At 44.7% G+C, this 19967-nt stretch overlaps 5 protein-coding genes across 5 annotated transcripts; 4 read left to right on the forward strand and 1 right to left on the reverse strand.

Annotated features, from left to right (window-relative positions):
- Positions 1-472: 472 nt before the first annotated feature.
- On the reverse strand, positions 473-1857 carry JR316_0009502 (uncharacterized protein; the record flags this gene model as incomplete). The annotated part of the gene is made up of 2 exons (XM_047895204.1): positions 473-903; positions 963-1857. 2 exons carry the CDS (start codon positions 1855-1857, stop codon positions 473-475), a joined length of 1326 nt encoding a protein of 441 aa, XP_047744923.1.
- Positions 1858-3942: 2085 nt separating this feature from the next.
- JR316_0009503 (uncharacterized protein) lies at positions 3943-5307 on the forward strand (the record flags this gene model as incomplete). Its single annotated transcript, XM_047895205.1, has 1 exon — positions 3943-5307. One exon carries the CDS (start codon positions 3943-3945, stop codon positions 5305-5307), a length of 1365 nt encoding a protein of 454 aa, XP_047744924.1.
- A 2809-nt stretch (positions 5308-8116) lies between these two features.
- JR316_0009504 (putative GPI-anchored cupredoxin) lies at positions 8117-9128 on the forward strand (the record flags this gene model as incomplete). Its single annotated transcript, XM_047895206.1, has 3 exons — positions 8117-8283; positions 8366-8446; positions 8579-9128. 3 exons carry the CDS (start codon positions 8117-8119, stop codon positions 9126-9128), a joined length of 798 nt encoding a protein of 265 aa, XP_047744925.1.
- Positions 9129-12215: 3087 nt separating this feature from the next.
- Positions 12216-13446, forward strand: JR316_0009505 (uncharacterized protein; the record flags this gene model as incomplete). The annotated part of the gene is made up of 6 exons (XM_047895207.1): positions 12216-12411; positions 12482-12564; positions 12618-12722; positions 12772-12831; positions 12893-12983; positions 13085-13446. The coding sequence occupies 6 exons, from the start codon at positions 12216-12218 to the stop codon at positions 13444-13446; spliced, it is 897 nt and encodes a 298-aa protein (XP_047744926.1).
- Positions 13447-15246: 1800 nt separating this feature from the next.
- JR316_0009506 (uncharacterized protein) lies at positions 15247-18612 on the forward strand (the record flags this gene model as incomplete). The annotated part of the gene is made up of 14 exons (XM_047895208.1): positions 15247-15296; positions 15353-15365; positions 15415-15469; positions 15522-15719; positions 15768-15850; positions 15903-16007; positions 16060-16119; positions 16166-16256; positions 16308-16623; positions 16836-16924; positions 17119-17739; positions 17789-17966; positions 18020-18331; positions 18384-18612. 14 exons carry the CDS (start codon positions 15247-15249, stop codon positions 18610-18612), a joined length of 2400 nt encoding a protein of 799 aa, XP_047744927.1.
- Between the last annotated feature and the right edge of the window lie 1355 nt (positions 18613-19967).

Genomic DNA, 19967 nt, shown 5'->3' on the forward strand with positions numbered 1-19967 from the left:
TCATTAGATTTCTCTAATCACCCTCATTTCACAAACACGGCCAACTCGACCCTAGCTTGCCAAGTCACGTCGGCGCTTCTTCCAAATATTCCTGATCTCGTATTATCCTTCAGAATTTCATCGCGCTTTCCCGTTAGACGGTCCCATGCAATACTTTGAAGGACGCTTTAGTGTATTTGCCATTTGCAAATGCCACAGCCAACCCAAAGTCTTCATGACCAGTCTATCGATGACACCCAGTCAGTCGGAAGATATGAAGCATAAAACTTCTGAGAGCAAGAAATTTCTGCTTATAATCCTTCTTAGTGTGGACCAATCTCTTGCGCTGTGGTTTTTCGTATCATTAACAATTCTGTTTGAAAGGTACGCATTGCAAGCACAACGGTATGTATTTCAAGCACAACCATTCATAACTCAGCGGCAGTTTGGCCTTCTATCCATTCCGTCCTTCACAAAGATGCGCGCATAATATCTACACGCTCCACGCCAGATACAACCTTACTTCCTCCATTTTATCCATAACGACTGGATTCTCCCTGTTATATTCGATGTTCTCCTTTGCTCCATGGCTCAAATTCCCAAAATAGTCGTTCGTCATCGAAAGCTCGCCATCGATGTTCCAAACACAGAAGTTTATCCCATCGAATGCCTCGGTAGTTTTGGTGTCCCGCATAGGTGCGTCGCACTGACAATCATTGTAGACTCTGTAGGCTATAGGGCGTGAAGGTATACGAAACGTAAGTCCAACCACGTTGCGAATGGCTATCAAATTCGGCTGCACAAGGGAAACTTCTGTCCTGAAGGTAATTGCTATGCCGCAAATAAACGACACCTCTTTTAATCTGGGAAGCTGACGCAAGTCGATTTCAAGTATCCTGTTCGGCATATTTGAATATTTTTCTACTGGGAAATACGGGACCTCAGCAGTCAGGACACAATTCTGACTCATGGTAAGGGCTCACAGGGTATTTTTAGCGTGAATGCTAGCGACTCCAGGCTTGGTGTGTTATCCAGGATCCCACCCACCTTCCCCAACGTGTTGATATTTTCGGTGTAAATGTGCAGCCTTGTCACCGAGGTCAACTGGTTTTTCGCGCTCCTGCTCGAGGAACTAAAGTTCCAGCCTGTCATTCTCGCAAGACTCGCGGGGTCCACGAAATCATCGCAGTCGAGCGATTTGAGTTGTATTGTACCGTCTACAGGCATGCTGTCGCGGTCGTATCGTACGCGGACACGGCGGATGTGGAGGTCCTTGATCTTCGTGCCACATAGCCAATCTCGTGGTATGTCTTCTACACTATGGAGCTCCAGCCGGGTAATACTGGACTGTGAGAGAAGGTCATGGAATGCAGCTTGCATTTCGCTGCTCATTGCAGACCACCGCATGCGCCCATAATTCAGCGAAAGGGTAAAGAAAGCGGAAGGGGGATGATTTGATGCCCTGAACAAATTTCGAAAAATGTATGCGAGACGCGTGTTGTCGACGACAGACATTGATTCATCTCCCAGTGCACGCTTGTCGTCCATCGAGATCATACGCAGGGTGAATGATGTGGCGAAGTCGACGATATTTTTCAGCAAAGTAAGCTCCTTCTGACATTCGATGATATCTGCGAGGAGTTTGACGCGCTCCGCCGTATGGTGTATATCTTCTCCAGAGTCCCGGTGTATGACTAGAGAAGCGAACCGCTTCTCGTTTGCTCGTATGCGGAACATGTGGGAAACGAGGGCAATGGAGGCAAGATCGCGATCGTCCAGAAATTCGCATGCCTCCCTGACGATACGGTCACCAATCTCGACGGGCAGTGAACTACCGACACCAACGGAATTTTCACTACATTCAGGATGTAAAGACATGATTTGAGCGGCCTTAAGGCTTGAAGTGTCAGGCGTGGTGCAATTTGTGATTCATGAAGGTATCAGACGATTCGTTGTTCGTCTTATTCGTCAGCGTTTACATTCAAAGGCAACGACGTGTGAGATAACTACCTGCATATATTCACAAAGAGATGTTATGCTTGTGAGAGCGTAAGTCATCTGATCCCTTTTACTGCTCGTCCTTTTCGTCTGGGATATCATCGTGCACCTTAATATAGATTACTCTATTAAATCAATAATGCTATATTTACCACCCAAGTATGCCTAGCATCGCAGTGAAATTAAGAAGGTCGATAACCATCTTTGGAACATGCGATGCAGAAACCAGTGCCACCATCCACAGCCGCATCCCAAAGCCACTTCAGAACAGTTTAGAGCGTGGGGAACGATAATGGTGCTATACCAATTTGTAACTGACGATGTCATCACACACTCGGATGACCTCCTTAGGGAGGAAATGTTTGTAATCAAGTTGCACTGACGTGTGTTTGTGGGAACAATTAACATAGCATCGCCTATCCTCAGGCTTTCAATTACTGTATTCGTACCGGAACGCGTCGTTGGCACTATATCCCCTGACACTGCACAATCACGGTTCTCTAACAACATACCAAGTATCCTTGTATTATTTTCTGGGTACGACTGCTATTACCCCGTGTCTAATAGGATAACGGAACTTATGTTGAGTTGCGTTGGAATCTCAGAAAGACGGATAAACACATCTTCACCCACGTTGCAGTCATTTTGATTGAGTCGGCCCTAGGCCCCTATTATATTCCATGCATTCGCTTCAGTGACGTTAGAATTTAAAGATGAGGCTGTGAAAGTGTGAAATTTTTACCGTTTCTGTTGCCCTAACTGGCCTTGCAAATAGAGCAACGACGACAACCTTTCACTATTGACACTAATTTCTACAGTCAGCGTTAGTTCCAGGAGGCTGTATGTGCAGCTTAGGGGTAGCTAAGGATATTATGAAGCATACCAGAGATGCCAAAAACGGGGGAAGCCCACTAGGCACGGCCGAATCCTTGGAGGACCCACACTCTCATAAGCGTATCATCATGAACATATATTTCCACGTACAGTTTTCTATGACACGATTTTCCGTTGAAAATGCGAACATTGAGAAATAGAATTCTGCTTACTAGTCTCCGGCCTTTTCTTATATTATAGTACTTACATTTTGCGTGTGCAAACATCTAAGTGCTTAGTGTCCAGATAAAATTAGTACAGAGCGTGGTAAATTTTACCTTGTGTCGTGGTCGGGTCATGGTCAAGTCGTGGTTTTCATCAAAACCAATGCCGTACATATTGATATTATTGTAGGATGGTCCCTCTGGCAATGGTTTCTCTAAAACCACTATTTTAATAGATGATTAAGAGTATAATTACCCCAGATAATCTAATTTTTTTCTGAGTTTATATTGGGTTGTCCACGGCAAAGCATAATGCTGCAGGATATATCTTGTTGTGGCTGTTTCCGGCACAATTACATTGATTAATTTGAAGCCGAAAATGCCGAGAGACTTTAGAAATGACGAACTCTGAAAAATAATAATCACAGTTGTGAGAGAGGGAACCGAATTTGGAATATGTCCATGTAAACCTCGTAGTACTGTGTTATTGATAAGAAAATCATTAGATACACCAGCATAAACCAAAGCCACAGCACAACCACACCAAAGTATGCTGTTCATACTGGGGTGTACGCACTAACAACTAAGTACCTAGTTACGAAACCTAACACTAATGTACGTACTAAGGTTCTGGACTTGCTATTTTTGTACTGACCAAAATCTGAAGCCAGACACTTCGCATTTTCAACGGAAAATCGTGTCATAGTTTTCTGAAGTATTTATATCTGTAAGATAATTTTGAAGGGAAGAGCTTAGGAATACGATACGGTCTATATAAACAGCTTTCCTACCGAATACACCATACTCTTTATTCCCTCGCCAGTTCGCAAACAACTCGCAGATCTATTTCAAATTTACATCAATCTTTTCAATCTCAGCCCATCACATCCATTAATTACTCTCTTTTCTGTCTCACCCCTCTCCCACGATGGTTCACCTGCTTCCCGGCGAAGTTGGCCTCCCCGAGGACGCCAAATATCTGACTGACCTTGGCCTTACCGACCCCGCTTCCGAGGTCAACGCGCTCAGACGCCGCGATGTAGAAGGACACGAAGGCAAAGAGTATTCGCAGATCAACACCCCTCTCGGCCCTCTCCCTGACGTGATCCGGATGTTCGGCAAGCCTGCACTCGAGGAATTCGTCCAGGGCACATACGGTGTGCTCGGCCATCGCTTCTTTCCCTATGTGGATGAGAAGGGCGGGGTTCACCCCGAAAACAGCTGGGGAGCAGCCCGGAACAACATATCATACGGCATAAGCGGAGCAGAGACGGACGTCGTACCAAACTACACCGATGACGATGTGTACGTGTTCCATGACAGAACAGGAGGACGTTGGACTGCTCAGATGGTCCTGGCCGAATACATGACCCACGAACCCCGTACAGAGCTGGTGATGCGGGCTCATGATCTCGAGCGCGGACGATTTGGCGTTATTCTGCAAAACACTGGCGAGTTCGTGATGAACATTGCCAAGCTCGCTGAGCTCTGTCACCAGCTCGACGCCCATTCCAAAGCCCAGTTGTGGGATTTAAAGATTCGCGTTATTTTGGACTGTAGAGACTCATCCGCGCCACAGACAATTCGACAGGTTATGAGGCTGGCCAAGGAAGATCGCGATTTTTTTTACATTCAGCTTCTAAATTTCTGCATCAAGGACTTCGCAGATCTGAAGAAGCAGGTAGACGATCTGGGAGTGAAAGGACAATGGTGGAACGAGCTAGCGTATATCATTAGCCCTAACTTGGACGGCCTCAGTGTTATAGCTGGCGTGAAGCACGAGGAGCTTCGAGTTGGCCTCCATCTAGAATCCAATAAAACTTGGGTAAAGGACCTCGCTGACAATCTTCGTACAGTTGCGCTCCATGCACCCCGGAACGGCGCCGCGGAAGATCTCGAAAACGGAACTGGCCCGTTCAAAATTGCAACGTTAGCGGACAAGGACCTCCACATATTCCACGCCGATGCCATTTCAAAAGCTCTTCAGCTTTATTGGCGGGAGATCCGACCTAATCAGCCGACAATGTCCCCATCTCCTGCACCAACAATAACAAGGAATAACGAGCACTATGCTTCGACATGGACAGATCCTATGCGCATCGTAAAAATGGATCCGCAAAACAGGCCTCGAGACTATTACAGCCTACAATCCGCGGATGCGGCTAGGCACTGTATCGACTGGAACGCCGATTACGTCCTAACAGACAACATCCCAAATACTTGCTACCAGCTTGCTATGCACGCTGCAAAATTCAATCAGGCTCACCTCTACAGGAACCGCATACAGTTTTAGGGCGGGGTACTGAGTGTAATGGAGGGATACTTCGTTTCATTTTATTTATACAGTTTTCAATTGTTCCTGGAAAGTTGGAAGGTAAGAATACTGAAACACCTTTACACAATAATCTTTACTGCATTAATCTTTTGCATGGATCATTACAATATCGCTACGAAATTCCTCGTAGTTGTATTGTCGCCCATTGGGAGAGAGCACCATTCCAAAAGTTTCGAATGCATTAGCTTGAGCCACGGCAGGTTTTCAATACAAGGGTTTACCGTCCAAAAATGTATCTTCAAGCCAGTCTTTAGGGCTAACAGAATTGACAAGTATCGACGGTGAGTGGCGGAAAGTAACACACACCGTGGCGGAGCTCCGGGTTCCTGCTTCCGGATGGATGACATAATTTTTTCCCGCAGCTTGGTCCTTTCGACTTGGGGAGTTTTCACCGTAGTTTTCGTGATGTCTGTATTGGTCTGTATGTTTTACGCCGATGGTGCCAGAAATATAATTCCTTTTATGCATTATGCCTTGGCTGCCGGCCAGTAAAGAATAATGGAAAAATATATCACTACAATGGTAGCATGTCACTTGAATGATTCTATGAGCGCCGTGTGGAAAAAATTGAAAAATAACTTGGTGTTAGAATTGTTCGAATAAAGCACCACTATGATAAGGCGACGATACCATGTCATATGCAAGAACATATGACCTATCCGGCTGGAAAATGTTTTGTACAGCGCCCAAGGACAATGGACATCCCTGACATGTAGCTTAAGATATTGAAGCGAGGACAGAGCGTGTGATCACTTGAGAATATTGTACGCTAACGGTGTCAACGTCTTTAAGGGACTACGTGATATTATGATGTAGCACTAATTAACGTCAGTCTCTCCCCTGACCTACGCATATTCAAAAAGTATTCACATCTAAAGGTATTAGTCTGACTCTAAGGATTCAGTAAAGATACATTCCACTCGAAATCCATGTAAGAAACTTTGAAACCACTGTTTCTTTACATAGACTATATTTTTAGGCTAATGGGCATTTAAGCCACCCACGTACATCATGCACATGAGATTGGAGCATTAAATATAATATCATCGGCAACGAAGTGCCATCGATAACTTGGAGCAAAAAACATATAAAGACCAGTTTAAACATAAGCTGAGCATCTCGCAATCCATAGGATCCCCAAATCAATCAGGCAGAGAACGATCCACTACAGCAATTTTGAAACGATGCATCTTCTTCACACATTATCACTCCTCTCATTGTCCATCGTCTTCGCCAGTGCAGCCGTCCTTCCTGAAACTGAGCTAGAGCGACGCTGTTTGGCCGCAGGCTCAACCTGTTTCCTCACAAACGCAGGCGTATGCTGCACCGAGACATGCACCTGTGGCGGGCCTTGCTCCATTGCACAGATAACTGGACAAATCTCTGGGGTGAGTATTAAAGAGCCAGTCACCGTGTGCATCACATCTTAACTCGAGAGTAGTTCTGCGCAACAGAATTTGGAGGCACCAGCTTTTGAAATCCATTGAAGGAAATATTATGAACATTTACATTCAGGAATATAAGCGTACTTGACTGGCTGTAAAGATGTTGACTGGGAGATAGTAAAGGAGATTAGCAAGAGAATTTGTCCTGCTTGTGGAAGACTTGAGACCTTCGGACCCCTGAAATAATCGAACCATGAGCTATGCCCTGATATTATGATAAAATAAGTGTTTGCCCCAGGTATCAAATAGATCAAGTAAGTTATGGTAATAAGCAATGGACAGACAAACGGTCGTGAGTTATCACTCACAACTGTAAGTTGCCACTGTACAGGGCCCCTTGAGTCAAAACCTACTCTGGCAAAGTGGTCGTGAAAAATATCTCTCGGTATTGATTAGGCATCTTTTAATCAATTTTCCAGGTTTTAAATTGCTTTCTCTCCCTTATAAAGTGTATAGAGAATGGCCTATTTCGAAACCAACTTCTTGAGGTTTAACTGCCGACTTGCCGATGATTTGGAGCATCATATTGGGCAATATTTTCACTGCCCGACGGTGAGTGACCCTCCGACGACCTCGTCTCCCCTGGACAGAATTCGATATAATTCAACATGTACACAATTATATGAAGCCTCTTTCTATTGCACCCCTCAAACCTTCCCCAAATCTGCCCGAAAGACCTACAAAGGAACTAAAAATAATTGTCTGTCACGTGAAATAAAGGCGACGAATTTCAAAGTCCGTAAGTTACGTAAGTTTTTTACCACCGAGTGATAGGCGATCAACGTCACTTGTGAAATGGAACACAGTAGTCGAACAGTCAAACAACATTGATACTGTATGTAACGCCTGTCTCCGCAGAAACCCATTCCAATCTGTTCAGCTTCGGTTCAACGTCACTGCAAGACAGTGCAAGTCTCAAGACCACTGCGTCAGGGGCCTGCCGCGGCCCCTATGTATGACAATTGTCGACTCACCGCCGCCAGCGCATTGGAACTCAGCCCAGGCCTCAACCGACTGTGCCAAAGACAGAACGCGTGAGAGAGAATCATGGCGTTCAAGGGGGGCATGGGCTTAATCAAGGACAATGTCGATCTGCCATGAGACGACGCAGACAGTCCGAATGCTGATGCAGATGGCGATACAGGCAGGAGCTATATAATATGGTAGCATATCCAGGTCATGGTACGTTTAGGCTCTTGCTTTCCTTCCTCCTTCCATTCACGGGCGTGTCAATACTAATAGACGTTCTTTTCTTCTGGCTTCGCTCCATCTCAGAGGTCCCTACTCTAAATACTCTCTAAGGCCACTCCACTCAAGGCAAAATGCTTTCATTACCTACCCTTATATCCCTTGCCCTCGTCAGTGTCGGGCATCTTTCGTCTTTCGTACAAGGTGCTTCATTTGCAGTACAAGTGGGCGCTAATGGTGCATTGGAGTACTCTCCGTCGTCAATCACTGCCACGGATGGAGACGAGGTTGTATTTACATTGTGCGTAAATGTCTTTTTCACCGCTTCCTACATCTTCGTGGCATATATTCCATACATTGTATCACTGAATTTTGTTTTTCAGCAACCCTAAAAACCACACGGTTACACAAACATCGTTTGCGTCCCCATGTGCACCACTCGAAGGTGGATTCGACACAGGCTTGTGGGTGTCTTCTCTTTTGCAATTCCATTTCGTTATAAACCATCTCGTCCCATACATCCAATCATCCATCGCCTACCTACTCCTAATCTCCACAATAAAAGTTAAGATGCTAACCTAACTCCCCCCCTAAAGTGTCCCCATTTCTTCTGGCACAACTACAAAAACGTTCACCATTCCTACGGGAACTGGCAACTCTCCACTCTGGTTCTCCTGCTCACAAAGTACACATTGCCAGCAGGGTATGGTCTTCGCCATTAACCCACCTGCCGCTCCGGCTTCAGGTGTAGATCATACCTTCCCCGCGTTTAAAGCTAACGCGCAAGGCCTTGCGGGAATCAACACTTCTCCTAACGCCGGTACAGGTGTACCAAGCCCAACACCGGGGACGCTTGGTTCACACGACCCCAGCACAGCGAGTGGGAGTGTTTTCTCCGCCGCAAGCGTAAACGACGGTGCTACGGGCTCTGCTACTATCGCTGACGTGCCTACCACCACACAGCCGCTTCCGACAGGAGCAGCGGGAGCAGCGACGTTCTCTGCTAGCGATTCCGGGAGCGGTAGTGCAGGAGCAAATCCGACGTCGAGCGCGAAGAACAGCGCGGCGAAGGGTAGGGGTGGTGCGGTCAAGGAGAGTGCGATGCTTGTTGGTGCAGTATTTTTCATCTTTGTAGGGTTTTTGTGAGATGAGTCTGCGGATGGAGATAAAAGTGAGGACGTAGAATTTAAATAGATGTACATATACCCGTCTTTTTAATATGTAATCCGGGATCCAGTGTGTTTTCACTTGTAGTAGCCCTATGTACCATTGTATTCTGGGCAGTTGCCCAAGTGTAGGGACTAAGGTTAATGTTTCTACATTCATTATATATCTATCTTTTTCTAATGGTAAATCAGAAAGTTTCTGAGCGCAGTGAACATGATTAGGACGGACCGGACATGAAAAGCAACAAAGCCCTCCCCTACGACCCCGTACTATGTTATGATGAACAGCTGAAAATCTTCACGACCAGTCCAAGTCTATTCCTCTTTATTGTCCTCATCTCGCTTTCGAAGTGCAGATACCGAGCCATCTTTGAAGCTCAGAACCCCTAACTTGACGCAGTTTCAAAGGACCTGAAGAGGTTGGCCTCAAGGTAACTCCGAAGGCTACAAGAAGATTGTACCTAGTCAGCAGTTGTAGGTGCATATTACTGACTGTCAAAGCTGCAACTGACCAGCTTCGGCGGTAATTGTCGCCCTCCCTTCCTGCTACATAAAATAGCATAAAATTCCAGAGTATCTTTGGCTTGTCCGACGATGCCCACTCATACAATCCTCATTAAAGCAATCCTCATGGCGGAAATTTAACGTTGTCCTCTTGGGTATAGGTTCAGGATATGTGGCTCGATTTGAATAGTTTGCTACTGTCTCAGAGAGTCAGAATATGGTCCTCTGATACGCGGATGGCACCAGCAGTGTAAGAATGGAATAGAGTCTCCACAACTGTTATTGTCTCGCTCCCATAGTAAAGCAGGTTACTCACCAATCGCCTTCCAGAAAGCTTGCGATTTTGGCTGCTATGCACGCCGCTATCCTTGCCATCACTGGCCCAGTTGATCCTACGCTGGCTTTTTCTCTCTGGATCGGAGGCGAGAGTATTAGCGGATGTGTACTCTCCACCACGCAGTACTTTTCCATCAAGGTTTTCTCCATTCGCGACGGTGACATGTCCCTTCTACTACAAGAAGCCGACCATAAGCGATGGAAAGTCTTTGAGGAGCGTCACATTGTTGATTATCACCATCTCAATTCCAGCTGCCATGTTAATTTTTCTGGGCGATCCCTTTCTTTGTGGCGGGCGCTTGCAATCGGGGTGTTATTATATCATTTTGAGAAACAGAATCGAGGAATTGATAAAGGAATCGTAAAAAGGTGATAAGACTTGAGCATACACGGCGGGCAAAAGTGCTGACTAGTCAGCCTGGGAGTTGGTCTGACCAGTCCCGTGACCATATCGTGACGCGTTCCGTGACGAATCAACTGACCAGTCAGGAGAGGTCACACAAATGTTGTCACGCTGGTTAGGTATTGGTAAATGAGTTCAGTAACATAAGATTAAATGGGAATAAACCATTGTCTTCCGAAGCACTGTCACTGAGGAAAAGTAATGAATGACTCGGAATTGGATATTTCTTGTGTTTGGTTGAAATTCGGTCATTATTCAAACAAATGGATAACTAATCACGCTTTCAGAGTACTTGTGCACGGTCACCCGACGTTGTTTAGAAGGCACACGACGCCCGCCCTGTGTAAGTCTGGGGCATAGAAAAGAAATCCTCTGTTCTACAATCAATGAGCGGAATTACAGAAACTTAGCAGCGTGACAGTAAATGCGTGACAGCTACATGACTAGTCAGGTGACTAGTCAGCACACTGGTCAGGTGACTGGTCAGACCAACTCCCAGGCTGACTAGTCAGCACTTTTGCCCGCCGTGATACGCGTTCAATTTAACGACACGTGATTATCCGTTCTACGCGTCGCGTGCCTTGGGAAAAGAAACACGATGGATAGGGGGTACGTATGCGATAGCTAAACCAGTAGTGCTTACTTAACCTTGAAAAAATTAAATCGGGCCCTATTTCTGCATCTTTGTGATAATTTAATACACTGGTTATGACATGGAAGTGCTGATTACTCGGCATAGCTGTCTTGGGTTTGATGCTGTTGCCCGTTTCCATTAAAGTAGGCAGATATCAAGTAGCTCTTGAAAGCCCCTGAGTCATGGGTCATGATGACTTTATTCTCTAGAGCAGCGAGAAAAGATACCGCTTTTCTAGGAATACGCTCTCCCACAATGTGCTGATGGGAATCAGTCCGTGGAGAAATTGGAAAGCATCTCATTTAATTGTTTACACACGCTCCAATGCTCGCAGCGTAACCGGTTGCTGAACAGTTTCCCACAGTAATCCACGTCTGTAACCTTGATTACCAGCGCAAATCTATCCTGCCATAACAAGTGAGTTACGCACAGCCTTTCCTCGGGTATTTGCGCCATCAAAGTTAGAGATTGAGTGATGTGTTCGCTAACCACGGCTGACATGTGCCTTTTACTTACAAAGGAACCACAGCGGGCAAATCATCTATTAGTATTATATATGAAGTGTCATAAATTTTGTTAAGAATATTGTATTGTCGTATTGTAATAGGGGCGACGACATCTCTGTGAATAAACATGTGCTATGCAGCCCAAAACATCCAATATACACCCATGTCCTGGTATAAATAACTCGACATTATGACCCTCATTGATAAACCACTAGCTTCAGCGTCGGGTCTGACGCTCACTACGACGTCAAGGCTGTCACCTTTAGAATCCACGAAGCCGAGTTAAATAGTGAGATGATCAATGATTTATGCATTTCCTTCCGCCTGAATATCTCGAATCCTATCATCAGCCATGGCGACAGCATTACCTCCCTTACCACCGGACGTGGCTTCAAAGTAAGCTCTGTTCTGTTCAGGAACGACCTTAGAGATTGCTTAAACAGTTGTGAAATAGAGTTGGACCCAGAGTACGTAGTTTCGAGCTTTATACCAACAGAGCTATCTCAGTAGCTCTCCCCTGAGCCTGCCTTGCGCTAAAGCTGACATTTATAAACTAAAGCTGATAGGATATCTTTTCAACTATGGGCTATTCGGCCTCCTCACGATGCAAGTTTGTTAGTAAATATACTTCTGATATGATACGAATACTCATGTCGGTTATTTTGTACCTGCATTTCCGCAGTCATGTACTACCTATCCTTTCCCAATGACCCCCTGCGAAACAAGGTCCTTGTATACACCATCTTCGCGTTCGAAGTTCTGCAGACTATCATAGTGACGATATCCGCGTATCATGTTTTCGCTACCGGATATGGGAATTTTGCAGTCTACAATGCCGTTGATTTGGCATGGCTTGATGTACCAGTGATAAGTGGAATTGGTATGATTTCAATATTATTACACAAATGGTGTTATGTGGCTGATCCCCTTGCTCTATTATTTATAATTAGTCGCATTTATTGCAGAAGGCTTCTATGCGTATCGCATTAGCCTCTTGTCTCAATCGTACTATGTAGCAGGTGTGATTGTAGTGGTAAGTTTGCGTTGAGTCGGACAAATTTTCCACTAACTGCACCCATTGCACAGCTTGCCACGGTTCAGCTCGCAGGGTCAATTGCGGCTGCAGTGGTTCTCAAAAACGCAGACATGTTCAGTCGGCTACTGGGTGTAGACTACTCAATTACAGCTGCTGTAAGTTTTAATCTATAGAAGGTGATGTGTTGCTGACCTGGGCATTCAGATCTGGAATGGAGGAAGCGCCTTGTGTGACGCCATCATCGCGATATGCATGACTTATTATGTGAGTAAATTTGCATGACCATTTTTGGTATGTCCAGGACCGGGTAACGAATAACTTCCAGCTAAGTAAACGAGGATCCGAGAGTATGAAAACGACCAATGTAATTGTCAGAAGGGTGATTAGGCTGGTAATCGAAACGGGGACTGTTACAGGTAAGCTCTTGAGGAAACTGAATGCCTCGACCAATTATGAACCTCTTTGCTCACTATGATAACGTCTATTTTTGTCCTGACAACAAATCCTATTTCTCCAGCCGCTATAGCAATAATTAATCTTATTCTCTCCGTCCTTCCATCCAAGCCGGCGTACTACCAAATTCCTTCGGTTCTCTTAGCAAAGGTATACTCCAACTCGATGATGGCAGTATTCAACAGCAGAATTATTGCATATGGGAAGGAGCACAGTGAAGTCAACGACAATATTTCTGGGGCGACATCCGCGATGGGGAGAGGCGTTGGGCCGTTCCGAGCCAATCCTGGAATCAGCGTTCATCGCCAGGTAATGCACGAAGGGGAGACTTTCGAGCTAAGGGGGGCTCTAGCTATGGGTACACACAGTGGTCGCGGTGATTCACGAGATGCTGATGACGAATATTCTTTGGGTACATCCAAGTAGTCAATCACCTAAAAGAAATGTATATGTAATGACCAAAAATTTTAACGCTTCTACATTATGGTTAGCTCAGGCCGAGAACCCCAATACTTTGCTAAACGCTGATTTAGATATAAGTAGAAGAACACTCATATACCCTTAATCGTCAATGTCGGCAGTCAGTGAGAAAGGAGAGTACAAAATCCCTGCTCGCAGAAATCAAAACACTGTCAGAACAAAGCACAGTTATCAGCGTGCTACCATCATTATCACCGTCCACACTCTCATCTGAATCTGTTCAGCTTAATATCAATCCTCTCAAAAATCATGGATCCTTTTGGGCTATCTCAATGTCATTGTTATCGGCGGTTTCCAAGTGATATATTTTGTACGGTCAATTTATACACTTGTTTAGAAAGAAAGGTCAGGTTTCTGATTGAATGTTACTGTTTTTATGAGATCTCAAAGGACATCGATGTTAGCAATCCTACACAATACTCCGACCCAGGTAAAAACGATGATGATATGAAGAATATGACGGTCTCGACTGGTATGGTTTCAAAGCAAATCAAGAAGTCGGAATATGGGTCATTGTAATTGCAATGCAGGGGAAACAAGTGAAAAATCTACAAATCATCTGCTTGACCTATTAAAAGTGATCAGTAGTAAATAGAGTCTTGGATTAAAAAAGATAATGGAAATGAGCTGCCTCCCTTCGGAGATAGCAGCAATGAGCGCTCGATTGCCATTTCACTCGTGGACGAATGAGAAGAAATAAACGGCGGTGACACGGAAGTCGATGTAATATCATTCGCCGTGATGAACTTGTGAGAGTCGTTAAACCAATGACGACAGTGTCGTTCTCTGTGGTTAACATTAACAGTAGTAGCGCATGTCCAATAAAGTCTGTCGCAGGCTGATTGTAAATTCATGTGTTGCAGTTGCTGGAGGCTTAGCAAATGTACATGTTATAAACTAAAAGAGGTGACAAATGTACCAGGAGAATACGCAAAAATACACCTTTCTCTTAAGACACATGTGAAAGGTTTTGTGGGTCATATATAGGGCTCAATATTTAGAGCGCTGAATATTAATAGTAGCGTCTAAGTTCGTCCATCAGGCCTACTCGATTTAGGACATGTTGCGGAGGTAGCATATATGTACAGCAAATTTTAGGCGCGGGTGCCCAATGGCCCTGAGTATAGGAATCCATCTAAACTTTTAGAACCGACCTTGTATATAGCAGGCTTCCGTTATAGCCATCGTTTCACACCAGACACAGAATCTTGGTGAGGCAGACTTAGGTGGTAGTCACTAATTTCAGATTTGCCATCAACGTCAAGGATTGCTTAGGTTTAAAGTACTAACCTATTGCGCTTATAGCTGCTAATCCTCTATTATCGTCCCTTTGAAGGACAACAGATTTGTTTCGATGGCGGCTTGTGCACATCTTAAAATAACATTGAGATTTCTGCTGTGATCTCGCACGCAACTGCTTCGGCTAAAGGTTTATAGCAATAGAGATTTGTAGGTCCAAATGTTATACTGTATAAATTCATAGGGATGGAGATCCTGCATGCTGGAAATCTCTTCCAAATTTTTCGCCTTCTTGTATTAAACTCACTTGATAGATCATCAAGCCACCACTCGAAAGACTTTGTGGGAGAATGGATCTTATAATAATTGTAACAAGGGTCCAGGAATAGAGCCTGAGGCATTCGATGGCGCAGATGCATTAATTTTATCGCACTCGAATAATAGATAAACTGAATCGTTGGATCCCGCGTTTTTACAACTTTCCTCTGCCAGATAAAGTGTTCATTTATGTCTTCTAACGGCACTGTTGTCAATATCCCCGACAATATCGTCGTCAAGTATGTTACCACATTTTATCAACCATAGGAAGTGTATTGAATTTCTATTCTTGCAGGACGGGCCCTCGAGTTAGTCACAGCGGTTATCAATTATTACACTACATTAAAATATTCACAGATTTTAGGTTTTCTATTCCATTGGGGTCTTTTCGGCGCCTTGTGTGTCCAAGTTTGTGAGAATGGTTGTCAGTTTACAAATTATCAACTAACACCATGTTTGAATAGATCTTTATCATCTCGCCTTCCCCAGAGACCCCAAGAGAAATAAAATTCTGGTTTGGACGGTCTTCGCTCTTGAGTTCACCCAGACAATGATGATCACCAATTCTGCATTTACCGTCTTTGGAAGTGGTTATGGACAATTTGCGGACTTTAACAAGGTTGACCTCGCCTGGTTTGAGGTGCCCATTATTACCGGAATTGGTCAGTGATATGTTCCTTACACTGTGTTAATCTAACGCAGCACCACAGTCGCTTTTATAGCTGAAGCATTTTATGCATATCGAATAAGTGTTTTGGCACAATCGTACTGGGTAGCAGGTGTTATCCTACTGGTGAGGGATTTAACACCGTCGGGAAATAGCATAATCTAAACGTTACTACAAGCTTGCAACTGTGCAGCTAGCGGGTGCTCTAGCCGCTGGAATAATTCTAAAGCGGGCAGTTCTTTTCAGTCATCTTCTAGGTCGCTCATATTCCATCTCTGCCGGTGTAAGTAGATGCCTATTAAAATAATTAACAACTGTTGACAAGATGCTGTCAGATATGGAATGGTGGAAGTGCTGCGTGCGATGTTATCATTGCCGTTGTTATGACTTACTACGTAGGTTTAGACCTCTCGAGAATTGTGACTCTGCTAATGAACCCAGCTTTTGAAACGAGGATCTGGTACAATGAAGGAAACAAATGCGCTTCTGAAGCGAGTGATTACTTTGGTCATCGAGACTGGATCCATTACTGGTATGTTTATATCTTTTGGATATGAACTAAGTTCCTGATTCGTATATTTAGCTGCGGTAGCTATTCTAGATCTTGTCCTGGTTGTTTTACCCAGTCAGCCATCCTACTATTTAACACCTTCCGAAACTTTGGCCAAGTTTTATTCCAATTCAATGATGGTGGTTCTAAATAGCCGTATGAGAATTGGGATCGAACCTGGCTATGAGGGAGGGAGTAACAGTACTACTGCTCGTATTAGGACAGGGGTAACTACAGCGGCTACCCATACGATGGACACTGACGCATACGAGCTGGGAGATGGAATTGTTGTTGCCCGTGAGCAGGTGCTTTTTCCGAATGGCAAGGAGTCGAGCATAGGTCAAAAGGGGTATCTGGTGTAGAAAACATTGATCAATAGATTCCTTACAAAATATCAAGATTATATAGTAAGTTAGTGAATCATGCCTTACTACTACATGGGACATTCAAGTTCTACTATTGCAGGTACAATACTCAACGCAGTATTGTACAATGACATTTATATAATGACATACTCACAGCCATTTTTCTTCTATTTGTGTGCCTAAAGACGTTCCACAGATGGTCAGCGCATGTGGTTTACGAGATCCATCTCTCAGAGAAAAAGGAAGTTAAACGCAACGACGACGCGCTGCGGTCCCGTGTCAGAGGTGAGATATCACGTGCTTAGTACTTTTGTGACCCGAAACCGTCCTCTCTGACTCTCACTATGGGCGCCCACCAACTTGGTGCCACACGACAGTTTACACCAAGTTACCCCCTTCGTACCTTTGATGGACTGCAAAATATGCGAACTCAAGCAACGTCAATTCTACTGTGAAAACTGCTTGAAAACTCAGTAAAGTCTTTACCTTTTCAATTCTCCGAAATCTTCGCCTTATCGTTGCCTACAGCGTACATGACTTTCAACAACAAACCAAACACTATGCTCTCGACAGGGATGAACATGTATCAAAAGCGACGAACTCTCTTGATGAGACAATGTTTCCGGCTCGATTGACCAGAGCAGCTCTTGCTGATCGTCAGAGGCAAGTAGAAGAACTTCAAGTTGGCTTGGCTAAATTAAGGAAAGAGAATGAGAAGAGTCTGTCTCAATTCAACACCCGTATGATGCAAAGCGCTAATTCTGTTGCAGAACGCGATCGATTGCGAACGTTACGCGAAACACTAGCCTCAAGACGTCGAACATTGTCTGCTGCAAAACTCCAAACGTCGTCGTCTAGGCCTTCCAATCTCCATTCGACTACCGCCTTGCCACAAACCTTCCCGCCAAGTCGAGAGTCAGAGGCTCTTCTCAGTATATCAGCAACTATAGCTCGGGCGCGATCGGGACTTGTTCAGGAACTTGTGGAAGTGTTCAACGTAGTTGAAGTGGGTGGTAGGCCACCCATTGGCGGCAAAGCAGGGACCAAAGGTGAATGGACAATTGGCGATCTCATTCTCCCCGTTCCCGGAGATATACGACGTATGGAGCATGTTCATTATCCTTCGGCGCAGCACTAATAATCAACAAGGATACCCACCAGATCATATCAACGCTGTCCTGACACACACGATTCACTTTTTGTCACTTCTTACGTTCTATTTGGGCATAAAGCTTCCTTTTGAGATCATATGGACTGGTGGTAAGCTAGGCGTTGGCCAACCTTGGATAGGGGCATCAAAGGGCGGCGAATATGGTGGTTGGGCGAGGTATGATTGTCAGTTTGCTTGAAAATTAGTTTTGGTTGACGGTTGACATTCAGATGGTATACCAAACATCCACTGCACCTGACCTCTTCCTCTGTTCCAACACCACCGCCGTCATCTATCATTCCTAAACAAGTGTCTCATAGCGATTCGGCTACCCACTCTTCCCCCTTTACTCTGACCGCGTCTGTATTGGCATCTGACCCCCCTGAATCTTCCTTGCAATCTTCCTTTATGACCGCCTTATCCATGCTTCTGTATGATGTCTGTTATCTCGCATTCACTCAGAACGTCGACGTGCCACTTAGTCAAGCAGGGGATATACTCAGTAACCTTTGGATGGTCTGCTGCAGCGCCGACCTAGGCAAGTGCGTGTCATATCATCATCTTACAAATGAATATGCACTAACTATCATTCAGGAAGTCGCACGAATCATACCCTACACTTCCACCTCCTACGCCACCGTCTTTTCCTTTAGACTTTGCACAACTCCTACAAGCTACAACTGCCAATCCCTCCTCCAGACCTCGTACAAGACACCCTGCAAGCCGCACAGGGGTTGGCGGTGTAAAGCCCAAAGAGAGGATATTAGACACCCCAAAAGAAGATGAAGAAGATGGGTGGGATCTTGTTGATGATGACGTGTAATTTTATGAAATAGCTGTGTATTCTACCTTGTTATTCATCGTGTATTGTGTACTTGTGTTGATAAACTTCCTATCCCATTTCCTCGCTTTTTCGCGTTGTCTTTCTCTGTATGCTATGGCTTTCGTAAAAGCAATATCTCATTTAAGACCTTTCTCAAATCTCGACGGTGGTGCATTTTGAGAAATGGTGCACAGTTTTATTTTCGAATTTATATCTAGCATCCTTTTCCAACGTCCTTCTTTACCCAAATCTATGTTGGGATCTCTCACTTAAGGGATGTCTCCCTCAAAGGTCGTGGCGCAGAACTATTATCGTAATTTAGTCCAGTCTGAGCATTATCATGTTATCGCACTTACGGCGGGTACTTGGCCAGCCTCCTGCTCAATTGAGCACGAAATACCGCAAGTGCACGTCTCAGTGCAACATACGCCTGGGTTGGTCAAGAAGCATGTCGAACCAGCGGGTAAACAGCGGCGCTCGAATTCGCTTTCTGGAAGCACAGCGGCGCTGACGAACGTTACTGCGAGCGCTAGAAGAGGATATGCGCGAAGGATGAACATTCTTAGGTACGATTCAGTGTGCTGGAGTACTAATAGGCCTTGGGTGTAGCAATTCGCTTTGACCAAGTCAAGTCGGCCTTTATACGTTTTTTGTTTTGGCTTTCAATCTTCACGGGACTTTCTGCATAGTAGAATAAGGCCAGTCTGAAAATATAATTCCAGATCCATATGTCCTATCTCATGAATAGCGTGAGGGTTGAAGAATAATTTTATGGCCAAAAATAACCGAGTCTGCTAATAGCACTTACTGGGATAGATTTAGGTGTAAGTCCTCCTGTAGAGTTCTCTGCTCCTTCACTCAGCACTAGATGATGACCTTACTTGACGCGTCGTTCATTGACATTTAATGCACCCAGAAACATTCTTAGCCAAGGAATACCATACAGCAATGGGTCGCCCACATTGGCAGTTATCGAGGACTCCCACATTCTACATTCCCTACTCCACAAACAATTTGAACTATCTGTCAAAACAAAAAGTGGAGTTTCTTGAGCGCTGTATAAGAGCGCCTTGAATACCATTGATGCTAATTTTGTATGGGAACGACTATAATTATAAATTGAAAAACCCAATTCTTTCTTTATCCACAAACGTGCATGCTACAAAGCGTTAAGGTAAACTTCCACGGTGGAACATTTATGCCTAACAGACTCGCACTGTCGCTATTTCTGTTGAGAAATGCCCAGGTGCTGAGAAATTTCCAGGTAACGAATATGTAAGATTTGCTTGCAAAGGGGTTCAAGCGACCTCGAGTCTCGATTACTGTCTTGGATTTTTTCATCTTAAGGTGGTTAT

This window comes from Psilocybe cubensis, chromosome 9 (assembly GCF_017499595.1).
Source record: "Psilocybe cubensis strain MGC-MH-2018 chromosome 9, whole genome shotgun sequence".
NCBI classification, from domain to species: domain Eukaryota; kingdom Fungi; phylum Basidiomycota; class Agaricomycetes; order Agaricales; family Agrocybaceae; genus Psilocybe; species Psilocybe cubensis.